The 19,445-nt window shown below is 64.4% G+C and overlaps 4 protein-coding genes across 4 annotated transcripts; 1 reads left to right on the top strand and 3 right to left on the bottom strand.

Annotated features, from left to right (window-relative positions):
* Positions 1-86: 86 nt before the first annotated feature.
* On the top strand, positions 87-7,337 carry CHLRE_09g398956v5 (uncharacterized protein). The gene is made up of 6 exons (XM_043065914.1): positions 87-536; positions 801-880; positions 1,063-1,232; positions 1,426-3,106; positions 3,176-4,735; positions 5,152-7,337. The coding sequence occupies exons 1-6, from the start codon at positions 430-432 to the stop codon at positions 6,738-6,740; spliced, it is 5,187 nt and encodes a 1,728-aa protein (XP_042921342.1). The 5' UTR covers positions 87-429; the 3' UTR covers positions 6,741-7,337.
* A 7-nt stretch (positions 7,338-7,344) lies between these two features.
* CHLRE_09g398919v5 (uncharacterized protein) lies at positions 7,345-11,256 on the bottom strand. Its single transcript, XM_043065913.1, has 4 exons — positions 11,030-11,256; positions 10,842-10,899; positions 10,483-10,711; positions 7,345-10,294 (listed from the first exon to the last, which is right to left on the bottom strand). The coding sequence occupies exons 1-4, from the start codon at positions 11,067-11,069 to the stop codon at positions 7,643-7,645; spliced, it is 2,979 nt and encodes a 992-aa protein (XP_042921341.1). The 5' UTR covers positions 11,070-11,256; the 3' UTR covers positions 7,345-7,642.
* Positions 11,257-11,511: 255 nt separating this feature from the next.
* Positions 11,512-16,066, bottom strand: CHLRE_09g398882v5 (uncharacterized protein). Its single transcript, XM_001694668.2, has 11 exons — positions 15,546-16,066; positions 15,306-15,400; positions 14,935-15,102; positions 14,508-14,591; positions 14,083-14,213; positions 13,807-13,887; positions 13,347-13,505; positions 13,009-13,169; positions 12,794-12,868; positions 12,520-12,578; positions 11,512-12,297 (listed from the first exon to the last, which is right to left on the bottom strand). Exons 1-11 carry the CDS (start codon positions 15,643-15,645, stop codon positions 12,127-12,129), a joined length of 1,284 nt encoding a protein of 427 aa, XP_001694720.1. The 5' UTR covers positions 15,646-16,066; the 3' UTR covers positions 11,512-12,126.
* Positions 16,067-16,209: 143 nt separating this feature from the next.
* Positions 16,210-19,046, bottom strand: CHLRE_09g398845v5 (uncharacterized protein). Its single transcript, XM_001694667.2, has 5 exons — positions 18,590-19,046; positions 18,197-18,308; positions 17,828-17,925; positions 17,388-17,452; positions 16,210-17,208 (listed from the first exon to the last, which is right to left on the bottom strand). Exons 1-5 carry the CDS (start codon positions 18,649-18,651, stop codon positions 17,099-17,101), a joined length of 447 nt encoding a protein of 148 aa, XP_001694719.1. The 5' UTR covers positions 18,652-19,046; the 3' UTR covers positions 16,210-17,098.
* Between the last annotated feature and the right edge of the window lie 399 nt (positions 19,047-19,445).

Here is a 19,445-nt window from a genome sequence, read left to right as displayed (position 1 = left end):
TCGCCCGGCCTTGAACTTGGCCGCGCCCAATTTTGATGTGGACATCTTTAAACACATAGTCAACATATAGCGCACGTATTGGAGCTGACCATAATCGCAAAAGGCCCTCCCAGCAAAAGGCACCTCGACCCTTGGCCTTCCATCCAAACTGCCTCGGGCAGCGCAGCTGCAAGCGTTACATGTATATTGGTGGTTAAATTACGTATCATGTAAGGCTGTGGGCCCAGCATGCATTCCTGAGTCCAGGCGGGAGACCATCGGCGACCGCGCGCGGCTTAGCACCCCTGCTTACGCCAGCTTGGGCGTGGCGCTTAGCGAAGTCAGGAGGTAAGGTGGACTGGGCTGGACGGCAGCCTCCTCAAGCAGCAGGTATATGGCGCGCACTGGTTGACATCTGGCAATTTTCAGCTGTTGTGCTTGCAGGCGGCAATGAAGAGCAAGCGGCGACCTCCCTTCTTCTGGGACCAGTACAACGACTGGGCGCGGCAGCATTATGACGAAACGGGCAAGAAGCCCAGAGTTGCGACCATCAAGCAGTAAGCCTGGACGCCGTCAGCCTGCGAGGCAGGGGTTTAAAGTAGCATACCGGGACTGCGGTCCTTTGCTGGCTACGTACGGTGCACCCGGACTGCGTGATTCAAGGGGACAAAGCTAGGAGGATGTGTGGAGTCTCTAGCCAAGGATCAGCGTGCCGTCCGTGATCTGGGTCAGACGCAGTCCCCGCCACTGGCCCGTCCGGCCGTCTCTGAGTGTCTACATGCGCCATCTCTCAACCCTGCCAACCCCACGCTGATCCCCAGGTGGTTCGACGACAATGCGGAGACGGTGTGGCCGGAACCCGCACTCCGGCCGACATTTCTTGAGACGAAGCGCCATTCGAGTAAGTATGCTGATGCCTCTGCGTGCACAGTGCATACACAGGCGTCCACACAAGTTGCGTCTTCCACAGACGAACAGTTGTTTGTTGCAGTCGACATTTCCTGGGACTCCCACAGCACACAAAGCCTTCGCACCTCTCTCGCCTAAACTAAATCGACACCCTTCACGCACCCATTATTGTAGAGGGCGTGAGGCCCAAAGCGAACATCCGGGCCTACTTTCGGCGCTACCGCCAGCAGCGCAGGGCATCGCGGCGGCGGCGGCACCAGCGGCGCTCCTTGGGTTCAGGCAGCGATGGCTCCGTCAGCAGTGATTCCTCCAGCGGCAGCGACGAGGACGATGAGGATGACGATGTGGGTCGGGCTGGAAACGTGCGTGCATGGGTGCGCGTGCTCGTGCCTGGCGCGGTTTATGGCGTCTGTTTCAGGGATTTAGCCAGCTCGGTGCGTGCTTGTGTCACTCCTGGCCGCCCTCGATTTCCCGCAACTATCTACCCAACCCACATGTCCCCGCCCGGTGTGCGCTGCTGTTTACGCCACACCTCAGGCTGAGGAGGACAACAGCGCTGAGGACTCCGGCACGGACGCTGAGGGCCACGAGGAAGGCGCTTTACGCGTCAAGCACGGGGACACCGAGGTGGCGGAAGGCCGGTCGGAGTTGCGCACTGGGGCAGGCCAGGCAGTACCACGCCGCGCTGCCGCTCCTCGCACTCGGCCTGCCGCCGCCCGGCAGCGGCGACACGGCGGGGCTCAGCACCCCGGCTCAACGCACACGTCTAGCGATGATTCAAGCCCGAAGGAGTATAACGACGACGAGGAGGGCCCGGAGGAGCACCAGGTGCCGCAAGACAGGCACGAAGTGCAGCCGCAGGCGAAGGTACGTTCAGTTGTGCCAGACCACAGCTGTGGGCCCAAGGCGCCGCTTTCTGAGACGGTGGCTGCGGCCGTAGCCCCGGCTCCTGCTCCTGCCGCGGCCGATACTGGCGCTGGCTCCGCTGGGCCAGCAGCGGCGGCGGAGGCTGACAGCAGTGCGGCACCCAGCGCCCGGCCGCCACGGCGTGCTGCCGCCGCAGCCGCCTCCCAGACGTGGCGTAAGCCATCTGGGTCAGGTGCGGCCAAGGTGGCGGTGGCGGCGGCAGCGGTGACAGCAGGTGCAGCAGCGGCTACAGCAGCGATAGCGGCTGGAGGTGCAGTCTGCAACGGAACTAAGGGAACCACCGCAGGTCGCCCGGCTGCGGCCCCGCTGCCACCTTCGGGTGCGGCCACGGGAAACACCGGCCCGCGGCGCACATCCGTGCCTGTGCCTTCCGCGTCCACAGCAGCAGGCGCGCTGCCAGTCGCGCAGGCGGCGGTACCGGTGCCGCCACGTGCACAACCAGCATCTGGAGGCCTGCCAGCGGCGTCGGGTGTGCCAGTTGCCGCGGCGGCTGACAGGTCTCTACCGGACTCGGCCGTGGCAGGTTCTTCAGACCAGCGGGAGGAGGGGTCGCGGCAAGGCACCACCGAGCCACCGGGCGCCGGCAAGGACTTGAACACGCTACACCACCGCCGCAAGACCATCGCCTGGCAGCAGCAGCTGCAGGGCTCCAATCCGCTCCCGCGTCCCGCCCAGCAACAGTTACAACAACACCCCCAGCAGCGGCATGATCAGGAGGGCATGGTGGTGGAAACCGCCGGCGGACAGCCCGGTGCCGCGTCGGCTGGCGGGCTGGGCTGTGACGGCGGTGGCGAGCACGGGACCCTGGAGGCTGGGCAACCCGCCTACCGCAGCGCCCGCATGCGCGGCAAGAAGAGCTGCGCGTCCTCGCCACTCTTCTCTCCATTGCAGCCCCTTAAGTCCAGCAAGCGCGCTTCCAACGCCAGCGCGCATCCCTCCTCCGCCAAGGCCACCGCCGCCATGGCGGCGGCGGCTGGCGGAAGTGCGACACTGCCAGCCGCTGCCGCTGCCACCCGGAGGCGGCGCCACCTGAGTGCTGCTAGCGCGAACGACGCGCGGGCCTTTATGACAGCGGCAGCGGAGGCAATCGCGGCCTCGGCGGCGGCGGCCGCAGCAGTGGCGGCAGCGGCAATGCCAGGCGGCGGCGATGCCGGGCCGCAAGCACCCCTGCTACTGCCCATGCCTGGGCGTAGTGCGGGTGTTGAGGACGCAGGGCGGCTGGTGGCAGACGGGCCTGGAGGTGGCTTGGCTGCGGGCGCGGGAGCGCTACTGCCCTTCACGGCGGTGGCGGGTGCGGACCCGCGCGAGACAGCTGCACGCGTGGCCGCTGCCATCCTCTACGGCGCCCAAAACGCTGCAGATGCCGCTGCTGCCGCCGCTGTGGTCAACGCGGCCGCGGCTGCGCAGAAAATTTTCAGCGCTGAGGCAATGCTGGGTGCTTCCACAATGTCTGCCGATGGGGCGGCAGGCGCGGGCGGGCCCAGTGGCTTGTCAGCCGCTGGTAACGGCACCTTCCCGTACCACTACGGTGCCAGCGAGAACTTTGGTACGGGCAGCAGCAGCGGGTCCGCGGCAAAGGGCAACAAGGGGCCGCGCCAGGGGCGCCGGCGCCGCTCCCTTGCCAACATCGGCAACTTGGCGGCGGCAGCGGAAGCGGCCGATGCCGTGGCAGCCTGGCCCCAAGGCTGCCGCAGCGTCGGAGACGGCGGCGCTGGATTCGGCATCAGCGGCGTAGGAACCAGCGGCGCGGTGACGGGCTCGCTGGTGGGGCTGGGCGCCGCCCGCAGTCCGCCGCTGTTCACCAGCGGCCGGGACTCATCCGCCTACAACCTGCAGCTGCAGCAGCACCTGCTGCACTCCCAGCAACAGCAGCAGCAGCTGGAGGAGCAGCGCCGCGTGCAGCACCCGCCGCAGGAGCAGTCGCATGACCACCACTTCCTGCTGCGGATGGTGCGCAGCAGGGCGCCCAGCAGCAACGACGACCTGCTCTATGACATGGTCATGAGCAGGAACGGCGGAGGCGCTGGCGGCTTGAGGGCTAGCCCTCGCGATGGCGCGGCGGCTGCGGCCGGCATGTCGCCGGCGTCCCTGCTGCAGCAGAGCATGCCACCGCCACCAGCGCGGCTTCAGCAGCAGTCCATGCTTGCCACGGGCCTGCTGCCCGCTGGTGGCAGCTTGCGCAAACGTGCAGGCTCCAATGATGGAAGCGCGGCACTGGATCATGCTGGCGGCAGGGGTGCGGCGGGGGATGCTGGCGGCTTGGATGAGCAGGTCGGGCCGCGTGCTGTCCGAAAGCAGCGCGTGGTGCGCTTCAGCTTTGGCGAGGTGACTGCGCTTGATGAGGTGGGCACCGGCGCCGCTGTTGGCATGGCAGCTACCGATGCCCGTCAGCAGGCGGCGGAAGGCAGGCACTACACGGGCACTCCCGGCGGCGGCGGCGCTGAGGCTGGGGGTGGTGCCACCGGTGCTGCACAGCAGGAGGCTGCGGCGGGCGAGGCGGAGCTCAACACGGGCCAGTCCAACGTAGTCAGCGCCTTTGGCTCGCTTGCATCGGAGCCGGGGCTTAGCAGGGATGCTGGACAGCAGGCGGCAGCAGGTGCCGGCGCCGCCCCCACGGGGGTGGTTGGTGCCCGCCAGAAGAATTCCACTCCACCTGAAGGCAACATGAATGCCGCCGCTGGCGCGGCCGCGGCACCGGGCGGCAGCGGCGGCCGCCACAGCGGTCCGAGTGGTGGTGCTGGGCCAGGCTCCGTAACGCCTGCCCCTCGCCTGCGCGGGGCGCTTGGCACGGTATTCAGCGGCGGCATGCTGCCTCCCGGCCTAGAGGAGGCGGAAGCGGCGTGGGAGGACGGCAGCCTGGCGGATGCGCTCGGCTTCGGCAGTGCCAGGAGCCTTCAAAACTCCATCCTGCGCCTCGCAGGTGGGGCAAAACGCGATGGCATGCGACCTGCTGGCCGTGTGTTAAAGAGCACAAGGAAAACATTACGCGTAGGACAGTGTATGCGATGCAGAATTACGGCCGCGGATTACCTTCAGAGTATACTTACCAGTTACCGCAGCCGACCGACCTGCCGAGCCGAGACCATACTTACCCGAAGCACCTGTTACGCCCATCTACCTGGCCGTGTGTGTGTGTGTGTGTGTGTGTGTGTGTGTGTGTGTGTGTGTGTGTGTGTGTGTGTGTGTGTGTGCCACTACCATGCATGCTGCCTGCTGCAACTGCTGTCTATGCTTGTGCTCGCCCCAGCCAGCAGCACCTGTGTCAAGTAAGTCTCACCATGTCCCACTTACCCCGACTATGCAACCCTTCCACGCACCTGTGCATGCACCGCGCAGGCCTGGGCTCTGCCACACCGGGCGGGCTGTTGGCCTCGTGCCGCCTGGCGCGACAGGCCAGCGTGGACTGGAACGAGCTGCTCAACCCGCGCCTTAGCGAGGGCCTGGACCTGTTTGGGTTCTGCTACTCGTCGCAGCCCTCAGCGACCAAGCCGCGGCTGAGCGGTGGCGCGCCGTACGAGGCCGCCGAGCTGGCAACTAGTGGCGCCGCAGGAGCAGGACTGGCTGGTGCAGCAGGCGCCGCAGGCGGCGCAGGCGGTAGCGGACAGCAGCAGCAGCAGCCGCTGCAGCAGCAGCTGGTCAAGCAGGAGCAGGAGGAGAGCAATGCGGGGGCGGGGCTGGTGGCTGACCGTCTGGGACCCGTGCGAGCCGCCCTCGGCCCCGCAGGCATTGGTGGCGCGGTGTTTGGCGGCAGTGCAACTGGCGCCGCTGGCCTTTCTGGGCCGGCGGTCGGTGCCGGCGCCGCCGGCACGTATGACATTAACGCCGGCACGGCGTGGCGCACGCAACAGCATCATCTGCTGTCGCAGCCGCCCCAGCAGCAACACCTGATACACCAATCCAAGCAGCAACAGCAGGCGATAGCTGGGCACCAGGGCTGGGGGGCTGCCGGGCGTGGCGGGGCAGCCTGGGACCTGCTGCTCGGTAGCAACCAGTCCCAGCCGCGTCAACAGCTGCAGCATCTGCAGCATCAGCACCAGCAAACAACCTCCGCGACAGCTGCGGTCGCGGCCATAGCTACACTGCGTGCCGGGGCATACGAGGACCCTTACCATCAGGCGCGCCCAGCAGCAACCCTGCAGTACCAGTACCAGCAGGCGCATGCAGACATTCTGCAGCAGTTGCATTTGAGAGCTCATTCGGCCGCGGCGGCAGCTGCGTCAACCGCTTCAGGCGTAGCGGGCGCCAGCAGCGCCGCCTGGGGCGATGGGTCTGCAAATGTGATGAGTGGCTACGGCCGCCCGCGGGCTCAGCAGCAGGCACTGGGTGCGCTGGGATTGGTGACGGCCGATGGTTCGGGGCAGTATGCGGCCACGGGCTCAGCTGCTGCTGCCGTGCCTCGGGCCGCGCAACTGGGGCTGGAGCTCGGTGTGCTGCTGGCGGGTGGCGGCGGCGGCGGCGGCGGCAGCGCGTACGGCAACGGCGCCGGGTACGGCGCCGGCAATGGGCCCCCAGGTGGCTACGGCCACAGCCGTATTTACGGCAGCGGCGATCTGAATGCTGGCGGCTCTCTGCGCCAGCAGCACCAACAGCATCAGCAGTTGCAGCATTACCCGAACCTGCCTCCAGCGTGGCCCCAGGCTACAGCGCCCCCAGCTAGCGAGGGCTGGGCAGCAGCAATGGGCGCCGCCCTCCGCTTGGCAGGCGGGGGCGGCGGCCCTTCCGCGGCCGAGGCAGCGCCATTGCAGCACCAGGGCGGCGCACCAGGGAGTGGCACTGACGGCGGGTCAGCAGGCGCGGTGCTGATGCCACACCGCGCCGTCTCAACGGGCGGGAGCGCGCTGACGACGGAGGACGCGAGCGAAATGAGTGAGACCAGCCAGGGCGGCGCGCGCGGTTCGTACGGCTACGATACCGGTGCTTACTAACACGGCCCGGATTACAAAAGTGTGATTGTATGATGAGGCCAGGCGGGGGGCTTGGCGCGCAAGCGACATCCAGACCAGCCATGTGTGTTCGGGTTGCCCCCTACCCCAGTGCGGTGCCCCTACCCTGTGAACGGTATGGGAAATTAGGCAAGGGAGGCAGCGGAATCGCTAGTGCTGAGAAGTTCTGTACACTGCGCGTGCGAGTGTATTGAAGCAATGGCGTAGCCTGCATGAGACGCACCCTAATCCGTGTGACCCTCAGCCCTTCAAGGAGTACATAGTCGCGCGGCCTGCTGTGGGCGGCACATTGCAACATAGAACCCGTCGATGACTATCTAGTAGTGAGTCTAGTGACCTAAGCGCGTGCAGGCGCAGGGTGAGTAACAACAGTAGCACGAGTAGATGCTGTAGAGCCCAAGTAGCGGTAGGAAGGTGACCGATAGTGTAATGGACTAGGCGCAGTACAGTATGTTGGTGACTCGGCGTTCAGGTAGCGACTATAGTGCAGTGCAGGACAGCGTTGCTGAACTGCACTCGGCGTACGCGCGTGTGGCACCACAGAGGTTGAACTGCGATCCGGTGTAATCGCAAACCGTCAAATTTTGGACATGTTCAGGCGGCTGGTCCACACCCAAGTTGACGTCTGGTTGCAGCCCTGGTCAGGCAAGTGCCACCAGATTGCACAGCACGCGGGGTTCACTGCTTGTGAATCCGTATTGGCACGGATTCACAGTGTGGGACGCAACAGTGCTACAGCTTCACGGCCTTGGTACAGGCCTTCTCTCAAGCTCTCACTTGCTCAGTCCTTCGGGCACACCGTGCACTCTACGCCTCGCTTCCTTGAATTTGTCCAATTTGCACACCACCTCCCACTGCCTCGTAACTCCATCCCATCCCTCCCGCTACCGGTCACTCGCCGCCTCCTTGGCCGCCACCGCCGCCCGCCGGCTGGCCCGGTATGCCTCCACGTACCGCTCCCGCAGCCCCTCCACGAACCCGGCGCCGCCACCCCCAAACAGGCCTAGCAGCTCGTGCCCCGCCACCGCCAGGTCGTGCATCACCACAGCCGACTCGGGCATGCGCGCCGCCGGCCCGGGCTCGGGCAGCGGCGCGTTGCGCGGCCAGCGGCAGTGCGCCGGCAGACCGCCGAAGCTTCCGCAGCTGCCACCCAGCCCGCTGCCGCTGAAGCCGCGCATGCGACGCGGCATACCCAGCACGCTGCGGGGGGACTGCAGGGGCGAGCGCGTCGGCAGCAGCGGCGGCGGCGTGCCGCCCCGCTCGGGCGGCGTGAAGGTGCCGCTGCCCCCCGGCGAGCGGGGCGCGCCGCCGCCCGGCGAGCGCGGCGTGCTGCCTGCACTGCCCGGACCCAGGCCGCCAGCGAAGCTGTAGGACGTGTGGGTCGCGGCGGCGGCAGCGGTGTGGTGGAGCTGATGCAATCCGCCGTGCGCTGCAGTCAGGGACGGCCCCGCCGCCTCCAGGGCTGCGGTCAGCGCGCGGTAGGTGCCGCCGCCATCGCCCGCGCCAGAGGCCGGCAGCGCGCCCCCCGTGGTCCCGCCCGCCGCGCCAGCTGGCCCCGCACCGCTGCCGGCGCGGCCAACGGAGGCGGAGCTGCCGCCAGCAGCTGCAGCAGCTGTAGCGGCGGAGTTGGCGGAGGATGTTAAGGCGGTGCGTGATGACCGGACCGGCATGAGGCCGCCGGGCACGGCGGGCCGGATCAAGTTGGGCGTGGTGTCGTCGGCACTTGCCGAGCTTAGCACCGACAGGTCGATTGAGGGCGGCTTGATGCGGGTGAGGGAGGAGCCGCCGAAAAGCCCCGGGTGGTGGCCACCAGCCCCTGAACCCGCTCCTCCTTGCCCCGCACCGCCGCTACCGCTACTGCTAAGGCTACTGCCCGCCCCCTGCACCGCTGCCGCGGCGGCGGACAGCGACAGCGACTGGAGGGGAGCACCGCTCGCGGACGGCGCTGCTGCGGAGGCGCTGCCAGCCGAGGCCGCGGCGGGGCCGGAGCCGAGAATCGAGGCTCCACCAGCGCTGCCAGTGTCGCTGTTGCTGGAGCTTCGGCGCCTGCGCTCTGCAGACGAGGGCCGGCCAACTGCAGCGCCAGCAGCCCCAGCAACACTGCCGCCGGAGCCGCTGCCGCCAGTGCCGCTGGCACCGACCCCGCCACCGCTGGAGCGCAGGCCTTCTCCCGAGAGCCGCCTGCTGCTGCTGCCACCGCTGCTGCCAGTGGCCGGCGCCGCTGTCCCTGACGTGCTGGCGCCGGCGGCATCTGTCGCGCTGGCACTTGACGCCCTGGTCCTGCCCGCGCTGGACGGCCGCGTGCCGCCCCCGCTCCCGCCCGTGCCAGCCGCCGAGGTGCCGCTTCCGCCGCCGGTGCTGCCGCCCGCCGCAGTCCTGCTTCCGGAGCTCCCTCGAGGCGTGACGCCGCCACTAGCCGCAGGGGTAGCTGTGGCAGCCGGCCCTGCCGAGCCGCTGCTCCCGGACGCCGCCTTGCTGCTGCCGCCACCGGCGGCACCGCTGCCTGTGGCGCTGCGGCTGGAGCTGCCACGCGGCGTGCGTCCGCCGTGTGCGGGCTCTGGGCTGCTTGGGCCATCCGCACCCCCTACATACCCTGCGCTTCTTGAGTTGGCACTACTGCTACCACCACCCAGCCCACTAGCCAGCCCTCCGCCGCCGCCGACAGGAGTGGCCGTATGCCCCACAGCGCCCGCGGCATCAGCACTGGCGGACAGGATGCTCCGGCCGCCGCGCTCACCGCCGCTCAGCCTGCGCTGCAGCTGCTTGCCAGCTGCCGTGGGTGACCCGGGAGTCAGCGGCACTGAGCCGCCGCCGCTGCCGCCGCTGATCCCGCTGGTGCCCATACTCCTTTTCCCACCCCCGCCGCTGCCGCCTGTAGGCGAGGTCAGCGGCCCGCCACCACCGCCGCTGGAGCCATCCAGCATGCCTCCGAGCAGCCGCCCTGCGTCCATCGCGCTTTTGCTCAGTGCCGTCCCGCTGCTCCTGCCGCTTCCCGACCCGCCTAACCCGGCACCAGCACCGACAGCAGCAGTGCCGGCGCCGGTGCCGTTGCTGCCCCGGTTCAGCGACGGTGACAGCGGCCGCGTCTTGCCACCCCCACCGGGCACCCCGCCGCTGCTGCTCACAGACCCGCCTCGCCCCGAGCCGCTGGCGCCACCGCCCAGGCCCAGGCCGGCCCTTGCGCCCAGCCCGCCGGCACCCATGGCTGCCAGCAGACCGCCGCCGCCGCCGCCGCCTGCCTCCGATGAGGCGGAAAGGCTGCGGCCCAGTGGCCGGTGCTGACTGGGCGGCTGTCCGGGCGGCGCTAGTGGCGTGAATGTGGGCCCCATGCCGCCGCCCGCGCCTGCGCCGCCTGCGGCGGTACCGCCGACGCCGCTGTATCCTTTGGAGGAGTACAGCAGGTTGGCAGAGGCGGGACGGGAGCCCAGGGGGGTAGCGCTGCCGCCGCCGGCGAGGACTCCAGCGCCCGGAGTGGCGCCGGCTGCCGTGAGCGGCGCGCTGATGGGTCGCTTCACACCGCTCGCTGCAGCTGCGCCCTGCAACCATGCAATGTGCGAAAAAGGCCAAGCGCTCAGGCCATGGAAAGGAGCGTTGCTGGGCATTGCTGCCACAGCCGGACTTCAATCGGCACGAATGACGCCCAAGCTGACTGCGATACAAAGGAAGCCGAAGCAACCGCTTCTTAGGACAACCGCCGCCCCCGTGCAGGCCCGAAAAGGCGCACCTGCGGCCCCAGCAACCGCTCCAGGCGTTGGTGTGCCTCCTGTACGGCTGCCGAAGCGCTCGCGGCGGTCGCTCTCCCGCCACCACCTAGGAGCGGCGCTCCGCTGCCGCTGCCCCCGAGAACCGCCTGCAACCCGCCGCCGCCCGGGGAGGCCGTCGAAGCAGGTCGGCGGCCGCCGATGAGCTCGTTGCTGCCATTGGATACCTGCAGGTACGGGCTACCGACAACCCTGCGCATTGTGGCCGAGGAGAGAGGCGCGGAGGAGTAACGTGAGCAGGGTGTTTGCGCGGCGGTGTTGACGGCAGGTGTCACAGCCCGTCGGGTGGAGTGCGTGGGAAGCCATGGATGGAAACACGCACCGGTCGCTGCGCAGTCCGCCACGGTCGTCGCGACCAGATGCGACGCCAGCGCGCGAGCCTGTGTATTTTTCGTTGTGTGTGCGTAACGTTGGACAGAGTCAACCCCCAGAAGGCAGAAGCGGCGACCGGACATTTCTGCACAGGGCTCCTCTCGGCATCCCTTTGCTCCCGCATTCTTGTTGCAGTACCTTGCACTGCAAAGTCTAAAGCTGAAGAGCCAACTCGCATCGCCTCCGTTGTTTGTCAAGCGCTCCGACTGTCAACAAGCTACCTCCTGGCGCTGCTAACAGCACAGTAGTGGTGCCTTGACTACGTATATACGTACGTCGAACTAGACATCATAGTGTCGGCAAAGGCTGGTTGCTGCAGTGGTCCCTCATAGCAAACGCCACGAGTCAATCAGTAAGTAAGTATCAGGAAATGGGTGAATATATAATACTACATAGCCTATGTGGGTAAGTCGCGGGGTGTGCGAGTCGAGGACCGGACGCGGCCCCGCACGACATGCGACAGGGCTTGCTATCTCCCGCGAGGCCGTGTGGGTCCCGCGTACACGTTCTCGTGCAGGTTCCGGACTTCTGGGCAGGAAGCTGCTCCATGTATGACAGGCGGATCGCTGGTGCTTGATGGAAGCTCAGGTGGCTGTCGCAGCAAAGGTGCGCGGTGAGGTGCACACGGGATGTTACATGCGGGATGCCCGCACAGGTCCAAAACATGTCAACTGCGGGGCCTTGGCCTGCTCCAGGAGCTTGCAGGCAGCCCTGTTGCAAGCTCACATTCACTTTACACGCATGATCCCATGACGCGCTCTCTGCATATCCGTCTGCGATAGCTGCGCGCTATACGGTATTGCCAGGCCCGGCAGCGCCTTGCCCTTGCGGCAAGGTCCACACGCCTTCGCACTAACACGCGCCCTTCCGAACCGTATCCTGTCAGTTCCTGGCTTGGCACTGCAAGCAACTACCATGACCGTCACCTTACATACCATCGTCGTCTTGTACTGATTATGTACATGCACTACACACGCTCCACGCTGTGCACGCTTGGCCGTTTCGGCCGTGTCCTGAGACGCAACTGGAGCCATCGAACACATCCCACCACCGTTCCTTCACACGAAAGCGTAACGCGCCCCTGCGGCTGCCGCAGACAGCGTCAACTTCCGGCCTTGACGTACCCGACCCCATTCCATTCTCCATCGCGCTTGCGCTACCGACCCCAGCTGCTCGCTCATCACAGCGGCACCGCCTCCTGCTGAGTGCAGCTCCAAACGCCCTTAGCCTGCCGCTCACTGGTTTCCGGCATTGGAGGGCCGACGCGGCGGCGTGCCGTTAGGGCTGGCCTTGGCGGGCGCCTTTGCGCCGGCCGCCGGCGCGCCGGCCTTTTTCTTGGCAGCGGCCTCGGCCTGTTGCGCCTTTGCCATCAGCGCCTTCTTCTTCGCGGCCTCCACCGCGGCGGCCTGCAGGGCCCAGGTACAAAGGGAGAGATGGAGGCGCAATCTTAGTGGTGAGGCGGGACATTAATAAGGTACGCATCAAGATAACGGTACATGTTTCAGGATGCCCACATTCGAATATTCGATAGGTCACTCGCGCGCACAGACAAGCGCGTGAGGCGCGGACAACGCAAGCTCCACTCAGCAAAAGGTGAAGCATGCGGGATTGCTGGCCCAGCCACGCACCTGCTCCTTGCGGAAGTTCTCCAGGTCCGTCACCTTCCGCTGCCGCACCGCGTCCACCTCTGTGAGTGGGTAATGTGTAGGGGCCGACAGGGAGATCAACAACATGATTCGAAACCGCAAGAGCAGTTGGCCTGCAACTCTGTGCCGTGCCGGCGGCCATGCCGCTGCTGGCATGTGGAAGCAAATTCAAAGGCCCCTCGACCTGAAGCGCCACGGGTCCCACAACAGAAAGCGCTTTACAGGCCACGACCACGGCTACATTGGCAGCACTCACCCTCCTCCTTGTACTGCTCCGGGATGACAAACTTGGCACCCTTGGCCGACATCTTGGCCTCCTTCTCGCGCACGCCTATGTGGGGCACAAGCACACCACGGTGCGGGTCAGCAGCCAGAACCTAGCGCCCTGAAGGCTGAAGCAATACCCTGATTGCGAAGCAGTGGTGCATAGTCATCGGTAAACGGGCAGTCGGGCTCCGGCCCACAACTCACCCGGGAACATCTTCTCGAACAGCTCGCGCCACTCCGCCAGACCGCCCGCCACCGTGCCCTCGCCCTGGCTGCGCGGCCGCCCCACGGATTTGAAGGTGTCGAAGCCTGCCGGCACCATGATGGGCCCGGTGTGGTCTATCTGCGGCTGCATCTTCAGCACCCTGCAGCGGCAAACATTTGCAAGACCAGGAGCGTGTAAGCTGGAGTATGGAGCCAAGGCTTTCGTCTGTGCGAAGGCAACCCTAAATTGGTAGGTCCTGTCCTGCTTTATGAGCTGCAAGCCTCCTTTCTCAGAAGAACGCCTGCCTGCCCTCCCCGGTCTGTAACACACCACTCACGGCTTCTTCTCGAGGCCGGTGAAGATGAGGTGGTTCATGAGGCGCGTGAAGTTGTCCAGCAGCGCCGCGTCCTCCGCGCCGCTGCCCTCGCTGGCGCCGTGCAGCCCCGACAGGTAGCACAGGAAGGCGCCGTGCGCGTGCGCGATGTAGCGCAGCACCCTGCACGACAGGCAGGCGCGCATGCACGCATGCACACGGTCAGGGGGCGTAGCATGATGTGCTGCACGCATGTGTACATGCAAGCCGTTGACGCAAACCGCCGAACTGCCTGGCGCCAGAGTCCAGCGCCACCTACCCTGCAACCAACCTCCGCCGCCTGGGACACCTGCAGCCCCTTCCCCGTTTTGCGTTGCGTCATGCTACACCTCCCTGGAGTAAAGTGCCCCCTACCTCTCCTCCCTCCTTTCCCGACACACACACATATACACACACATATACACACACATACACACACACACACCTGGACATGACCTTCTTGACCTCTGGGTCCTGGTTCTTGAAGGCGTCGTACTTGGTCGCCGCGATCACCAGCGAGATGCCGCTGCGTGGGAGGCACGTCAGGAGAGAGGGGGCACCGACAACATCGTCAGACAGGGCATGGCAGGGCATGGAGGCCAGAAACACAGCGCACAATTGCTAGGCATTGGCTAACCCGCGATGACCGAGCGACGGGCGAGGCTGCCAGCCAGCCCCCAGTGGCCAGCCCTCTAGGTCTGGGCCTCCTTAAGCACCGCACCTGTGGTACACAGTGTCCTTGTCCTCGTTGGCGCTGTACAGCTTGGACTTGGCGCGCTGCCGCAGCTGCTCTGGCAGCTGCAGCCCCTTCTTCTCAAACTTCTCATACGTCGAGCCCAGCTTCTTCTTCACCTGTGACATGCGTGCGCGCGCGTTGAAGTGCAGTTGTATGTAGTATCGGAGGGGTCGCAACCCATCCACACCGCTTCCACCTTGCCCACATCCCCGTCGTCACCACTGCATGGCGTCCACCCATACGCCAGCGATGCCCTCGAGATCGATCCAATTTGGAGCAATCTCCCTTGCCATATGCCGTTTGCAGCAGTAAGGACCAGCCTGCCGCCCGACCCACACCCAGGTGCCAGCCCAGGTGTCAGCCCTTTCTCTTCTAGGCAGTTTCTGCCACCAGCCCAGGCACCGCCGCACCTGCTCCACCCAGTACAGCAGTGTTGGCAACACGCCGGCGGGGTCCGACAAGTCCACCACGATCACCACCACCGCGGTCGTCACCTGGTTGAGTTGCCAGGGCAAAGGGCGGAGGTCAGGGTAAACCAAGCTTGGCGAGCAAAGCAGCAAATAGCTCAGCTGTACAGTGGGTAGGCCATATTACAACGGGCTTGGCAAGCCCTACTACTGGCTATTGCGCATCTGGCCTTCAATACAAGTTGGCTGAACAGCATACCATGCAGCTGCTTGCTCTAGCAACACACACTACCATAACACAACTCTTACCGGCGGAACGTCACCACACTGGCCACCCTTGCCCAAACCGTGCCCAACCCCACCGCGAAACCACAGCGGCGGCTCATCCACCCTGTCCCCAACCCACAGCACAAGCTGTGTCCGGCCGTACCTGCTTAGCCGTGAGGAACAGTTGGTCCGAGTTCACGATCTCCTCCGCAAACTCCTGGCTGCCTCCAACCTCCCAAATGTGAGCAAGGTCCTTCTTTTCATGGTCGAAGGCGGCGGGTTTGCGCGCGTACGTGTACTCAATGCCCTCCGACGGCTTTGGTACCTCCGCCTGTGGGCAAGAAGCAGCAGAGCCCGTTGCAAGGTGCGACACCATGGTAATTCCCAAACCTGCTACTCCTTGTGCGGTGTGCTGGGAGTGCACGGGGCTGGCCAACGCGGGAACGTGTGTCGCAGCGGGGGCGCGTCAGCCCTGTGTGCCCAAACCTGCTCAGCAGCGCGTAGCTAGCCTAAGTCTAGCCCGCAGCCCCTCACCCTCGTGGGATACAAGAAGCGATTGAGCAACGTGCTCTTGCCGGCCGCTCGCGAGCCCACGAAGTAGCAGAATGCATCTCCGCGTCCATCGGCGCCTGCAGACACAGCCATACAGCAGACACGGCTTAAACAGAGCCCATGCAAGGGTGCAAGGCTAATGATGCTGCCCAAACATCAGCATGTTGCTCCTGCCTTGGCCTGCAAACAAGGCCGACATGTGCGAGTACAAAGTCCGCGTACCAGGCTTTTTCCGCTCCTCGTTTGCGTGCTCAATCGCCTTAGCCCAGATACTACCAGGCGTCTTAACCGCCTGGCCGGGCAACATAGCTGGTGCGGCCATTCTCGCTTAGACTTTGCGCCTAGCAGAACCGGCCTGCCGCCGCAGCGGCCTGAGCAGCAGGCCGCTTGTAGTTAGAAGAAAATCAAGGAGCAAAACAGTACGCAAGGCTCGAGGCTCAAGCGCTCTCGGTCGTCTGTTTGCACAGTCCGCCAACTACGCTACTTAAGATGTCTGTGATTATCAAATGTTTCCATCCGTTTCAATTTCAGGTCTAAACACGAAGGCGGTGCTTCAGAAGTTGGGGACGCAAGCCCGAGGGAAGTGGACTCTTTAAGCTGATGCGGCTGTGGAGTCTATACCGCCCTGCATGCCTATAGCTAAAGCTGTATAGGACCAGGCTAGGCAACTGCATGCGACTGCCACGCTGCGGATGTGTACAGAGCGTCAGAGCAAACTGGATGTGTTTCGCCTCCCATAAAATACTCGCTGTGAAGTATGGTCGCAATAAGGCATATATATTGGGTGCACCGTAGCGAACGTGTGCGACTTCCCGCGGGCTGCACCCGTCGGCACGCCACGCGTGTCGACTCCTCGGGAGGAAGGCCGCGGCAAAACCGCCCAAACAAGACAAGTGTTCACCGGTCACGGGAAAAGGGGCTGAGCACCTCCACAGTCTGAGGCCGAACAACCTCATCCGGACATAGCCGGGGTCAGTTTCCACAGGCACATTGCCAAACGAGGTGCCTAGCGATCGCGATCAGCAGAGCGAACCGCAGCCAGACGCAGCACAGTTGTCAACAGCCGCACTACTTGTCATGACGCTACGCATGCCCTGCCAGCCCCACCGTGGACTGGGAATCTTGACGGGAACGGGCACACAACTTCGCATGCCAAGGGTCAAGGGTGTTCTCCATTCCATTTCCACTACACTTCATTCCGCCCGCCCCGCCTTCAAGATCCATCATCAACCATAGTCACGGACCCCGCCCCCAACTTCCATGTCACGCAAAACCTGGGCCTCACAAGTCGCCTTGATAGTGTGCACAGTAAAGACCTGTGGGCTGTTCTCGTCCATGGACCCGTCGATGCTCGTCGCGCGTTCCTGCCACTACTCGCCGTACACCATGCTCTAGCCAGGACCTGAAAGTAAAGGCCCGCAACACTCCTAGTACCCTTATGCACGCGTAGGACCTACGCCAGCCCCGCGCACTGCATGCGGCTGGCGCAAGGCTGCCCTTTGCGCTCAATCTTTGGCTTGGAACCCAGTGCAGTTGCCGGCGGTACAGAACGCGCCCGTACCAGCAAACCCTGGCTCACATGCATCCTACATGGAGGTCCTCACCACAGCCAGACGCACATACCTGCAGCCACTCTCGGTACGGCATCAAACATCTACTTGTCCCTTGCAGTACCGCGGCCTTTCATCATCTGGTCTCTCCTCCCACCTCACCTCATCAACCCCATCCTACCCGCAGTATCTACCACTTCACCAAAGAATTACTATTGATCACCGTCACTCTTTTGAATAAGCGACAAGCAGCCGATTGAGTTCCTCGCGCTGCTTCTCCAGGGATTCAAGGTCGCGCTCCACCTTGAGCCGCTCATTGAATCGCTTGTAACGGGCTGTCAGAGAAAAGGGATATGAGGTGGTTTAGGGTTAGCGTCAAGGCCGGAAGGTAAATGTAGGTGAGAAGGGTGGCCTCACGGCTCACGGCTATCCCTCATAGCTCGTGCCGACTCTGTTAGATTGCCCCATTGAGATAGTCACAGTGCCACATCACCACGCCACCCCAGCCGCTCACCGTTCCGCAGTGTGCCAAGACACAGCAGGCCGCCCAGCATGTAGAAGCCGGAGCAGCCCAGCAGGCTAAGGGTTGGGTGGGTGGAAGCGAGGGACACGAGGCGTAAAAGAGCGTCTGACGGCTACCCCGTGAACCCCGCCAACCCAGAGACCAGTAGACCATGCAAAGGTCACGGTGGCTGTACGAGGGCTGCTACATGGCTGTAGACAACACTGGCTCACGGAACTGTCCCGGCGCAACCACGTGCCTCTCGGGCCAAATTCCCCTCGCGCCAAACTGCATCTCATGACCATATGAGCGCTCCGCCTCAAGCCCCCGTCCCAGCGACTCATCTCTGGAGGTTCGGACACCACGCCGGTCCATTCCGTGCGCCCCTCCACCCTTACGTCGTCTTCCCCACCCTCATCCCCGCCCACCGCCCATCTGCATGAACCACTTACCACATGCCGCTAACGGTGCGGTAGAGCCGCACGCTCTTGTCGAAGTCGCTGTTGCCGCTGCTGTGCACAAGCTCCAGCGTCATGATGGCTAGGAAGCCCTGCGACAACCCGGGAGCGGGACTTGGTCAGGTGCGTAAACGGGTAGCGCGGCTGCAGCGCACCTACGGGAATCCATGCTTCTGTCACAGATCCCGGGCAAGCACTCCACTCTCTTCACTGATCCACTCATCAAATATGGATGCACGCCGTGTGGGTGCGCTGGAGGCACCTACACCCTAGCCCTACACGCCCCATACCTAGCTGCAGCGTGACGCTTTGCAATTGCAACACATGGCTACGCCAATTGCGAACGCACGCGCATGCACGCACCTGGCACAGCCCCCGCGCGAACCAGAACTCCAGAGCGCGGCAGAACTGCATGAGCCACTCAAACTCCGTCTCCACCAGCACCAGGCCAGCTGCCCACAGCACGCCGTATACACTGCACCACAAACATGGCGCATTTTGTAAGTGGTACCGACTGCTTGGGGATGCCCATGGTGCCAGCTGGGGACAAGAGAACCTCCGTTGTACTGACCCAGCAGCGAGGCGGGGGCACGCGCCCGTACACGCACGGGTACACCCCGCCTATCGAGGCCGACTCCCACGCCAACCCCACCCGGCGGCTACTCCCGTAGCAGTGAAACCCCCGACCCATACACAGCCTCGTACACTGGAACTTTGCCTGACCCCGCTGTCGCGCGCCACGATCGACATTCTCACCGCAAAAGTTGCGCCTTCACGTTCGCCCGGTCTGTGAACGGTGGGCCGACGACTATAGCCATTGAAAATGCAACTAGGCAGAGTACAGCGCTTAAGGCTGTTATTATATTCACGAATCGGAAGAACCAGAGGCAGCAGTCGCTCCGCTGGCGCTCTTGCATATTTACTTGTAGCTTACAGCCTGACCCGTGCTTCTGGCAACAACCTATAGCTCGGCAGCAGGCCAGAAGCAAACGCAAGTTAGTAGCACAGCTGGCGCTCCCTGTCACCGTCTTACGCCCAGGAAGCCAGTGAGGTACGCTCGTTTGATTGAAATTTAGCAACAGCAATTAGGCGAGCGGCATCGGGTTTTACAACAAGGTGGTCGCAAGGAAGGTTCGTCCCGTGCGCTGGCTGTTATCATGTGTTTACTGCCTTGTCGGGAGGCTTGTACTTGGATGGTAGCGGAACATATGAGTATTGTGGTCAGGGGCTGTGCGCTGAGCAGTGAGCTGTCCAAAGTGCATGAATCCGAGGGGCCACCCAGAAAGCCAGCATTGGAAGCCGCAGCGAACGAGGCACGGATGCCCGCGTTCCACCACGCCATCACGGCGGTCCCTTGCTGCATCAAGCCCTCAAGAGCTCCACGATGTGGGCCGCTCATCGCTTCACTCCATCCAGCTCCATCTGCACTGTAATTGGGCCTGGGTAGTGTGCCCACTCGGCTGCACTCGGACGGGAAACCAAGCGTTATTGATTAAGTCGCCAATCAGCAGGACCGCCTTGTGAGGTATGTCCCTGTCTTTATCAGCAAGGGCCTGGTTCCACTCTGCAGCGACCTGTGCTGACCTGTGGAGGCCGTGGACGCGCAGCGGCA

This window comes from Chlamydomonas reinhardtii, chromosome 9, assembly GCF_000002595.2.
Source record: "Chlamydomonas reinhardtii strain CC-503 cw92 mt+ chromosome 9, whole genome shotgun sequence".
Taxonomy (NCBI): Eukaryota; Viridiplantae; Chlorophyta; class Chlorophyceae; order Chlamydomonadales; family Chlamydomonadaceae; genus Chlamydomonas; species Chlamydomonas reinhardtii.
The sequence above is the reverse complement of the archived record's forward strand: the minus strand, read 5'-3'. Positions and strand labels throughout refer to the sequence as shown.

Bases quoted from the DNA above. Each gene is read 5' to 3' on its own strand.
- CHLRE_09g398919v5 (XM_043065913.1), bottom strand. From the start codon at position 11,069: ATGCGAGTTGGCTCTTCAGCTTTAGACTTTGCAGTGCAAG. The intron at 10,900-11,029 runs GTACTGCAACAA...AAAAATACACAG, and splicing joins TTTAGACTTTGCAGTGCAAG to GCTCGCGCGCTGGCGTCGCA. The intron at 10,295-10,482 runs GTGCGCCTTTTC...GCATGGTTGCAG, and splicing joins AGCGGTTGCTGGGGCCGCAG to GGCGCAGCTGCAGCGAGCGG.
- CHLRE_09g398845v5 (XM_001694667.2), bottom strand. From the start codon at position 18,651: ATGGCTATAGTCGTCGGCCCACCGTTCACAGACCGGGCGAACGTGAAG. The intron at 17,926-18,196 runs GTGCGTGCATGC...GGGTTGTCGCAG, and splicing joins TCGCGCGGGGGCTGTGCCAG to GGCTTCCTAGCCATCATGAC. The intron at 17,209-17,387 runs GTGAGCGGCTGG...TTTCTCTGACAG, and splicing joins TCTTGGCACACTGCGGAACG to CCCGTTACAAGCGATTCAAT.
- CHLRE_09g398882v5 (XM_001694668.2), bottom strand. From the start codon at position 15,645: ATGGCCGCACCAGCTATGTTGCCCGGCCAGGCGGTTAAGACGCCTGGT. The intron at 15,401-15,545 runs GTACGCGGACTT...CTGTGTCTGCAG, and splicing joins CGAGGAGCGGAAAAAGCCTG to GCGCCGATGGACGCGGAGAT. The intron at 13,170-13,346 runs GTGAGTGGTGTG...TTGCCGCTGCAG, and splicing joins ACCGGCCTCGAGAAGAAGCC to GGTGCTGAAGATGCAGCCGC.
- CHLRE_09g398956v5 (XM_043065914.1), top strand. From the start codon at position 430: ATGAAGAGCAAGCGGCGACCTCCCTTCTTCTGGGACCAGTACAACGAC. The intron at 537-800 runs GTAAGCCTGGAC...GCTGATCCCCAG, and splicing joins AGAGTTGCGACCATCAAGCA to GTGGTTCGACGACAATGCGG. The intron at 4,736-5,151 runs GTGGGGCAAAAC...TGCACCGCGCAG, and splicing joins CTCCATCCTGCGCCTCGCAG to GCCTGGGCTCTGCCACACCG.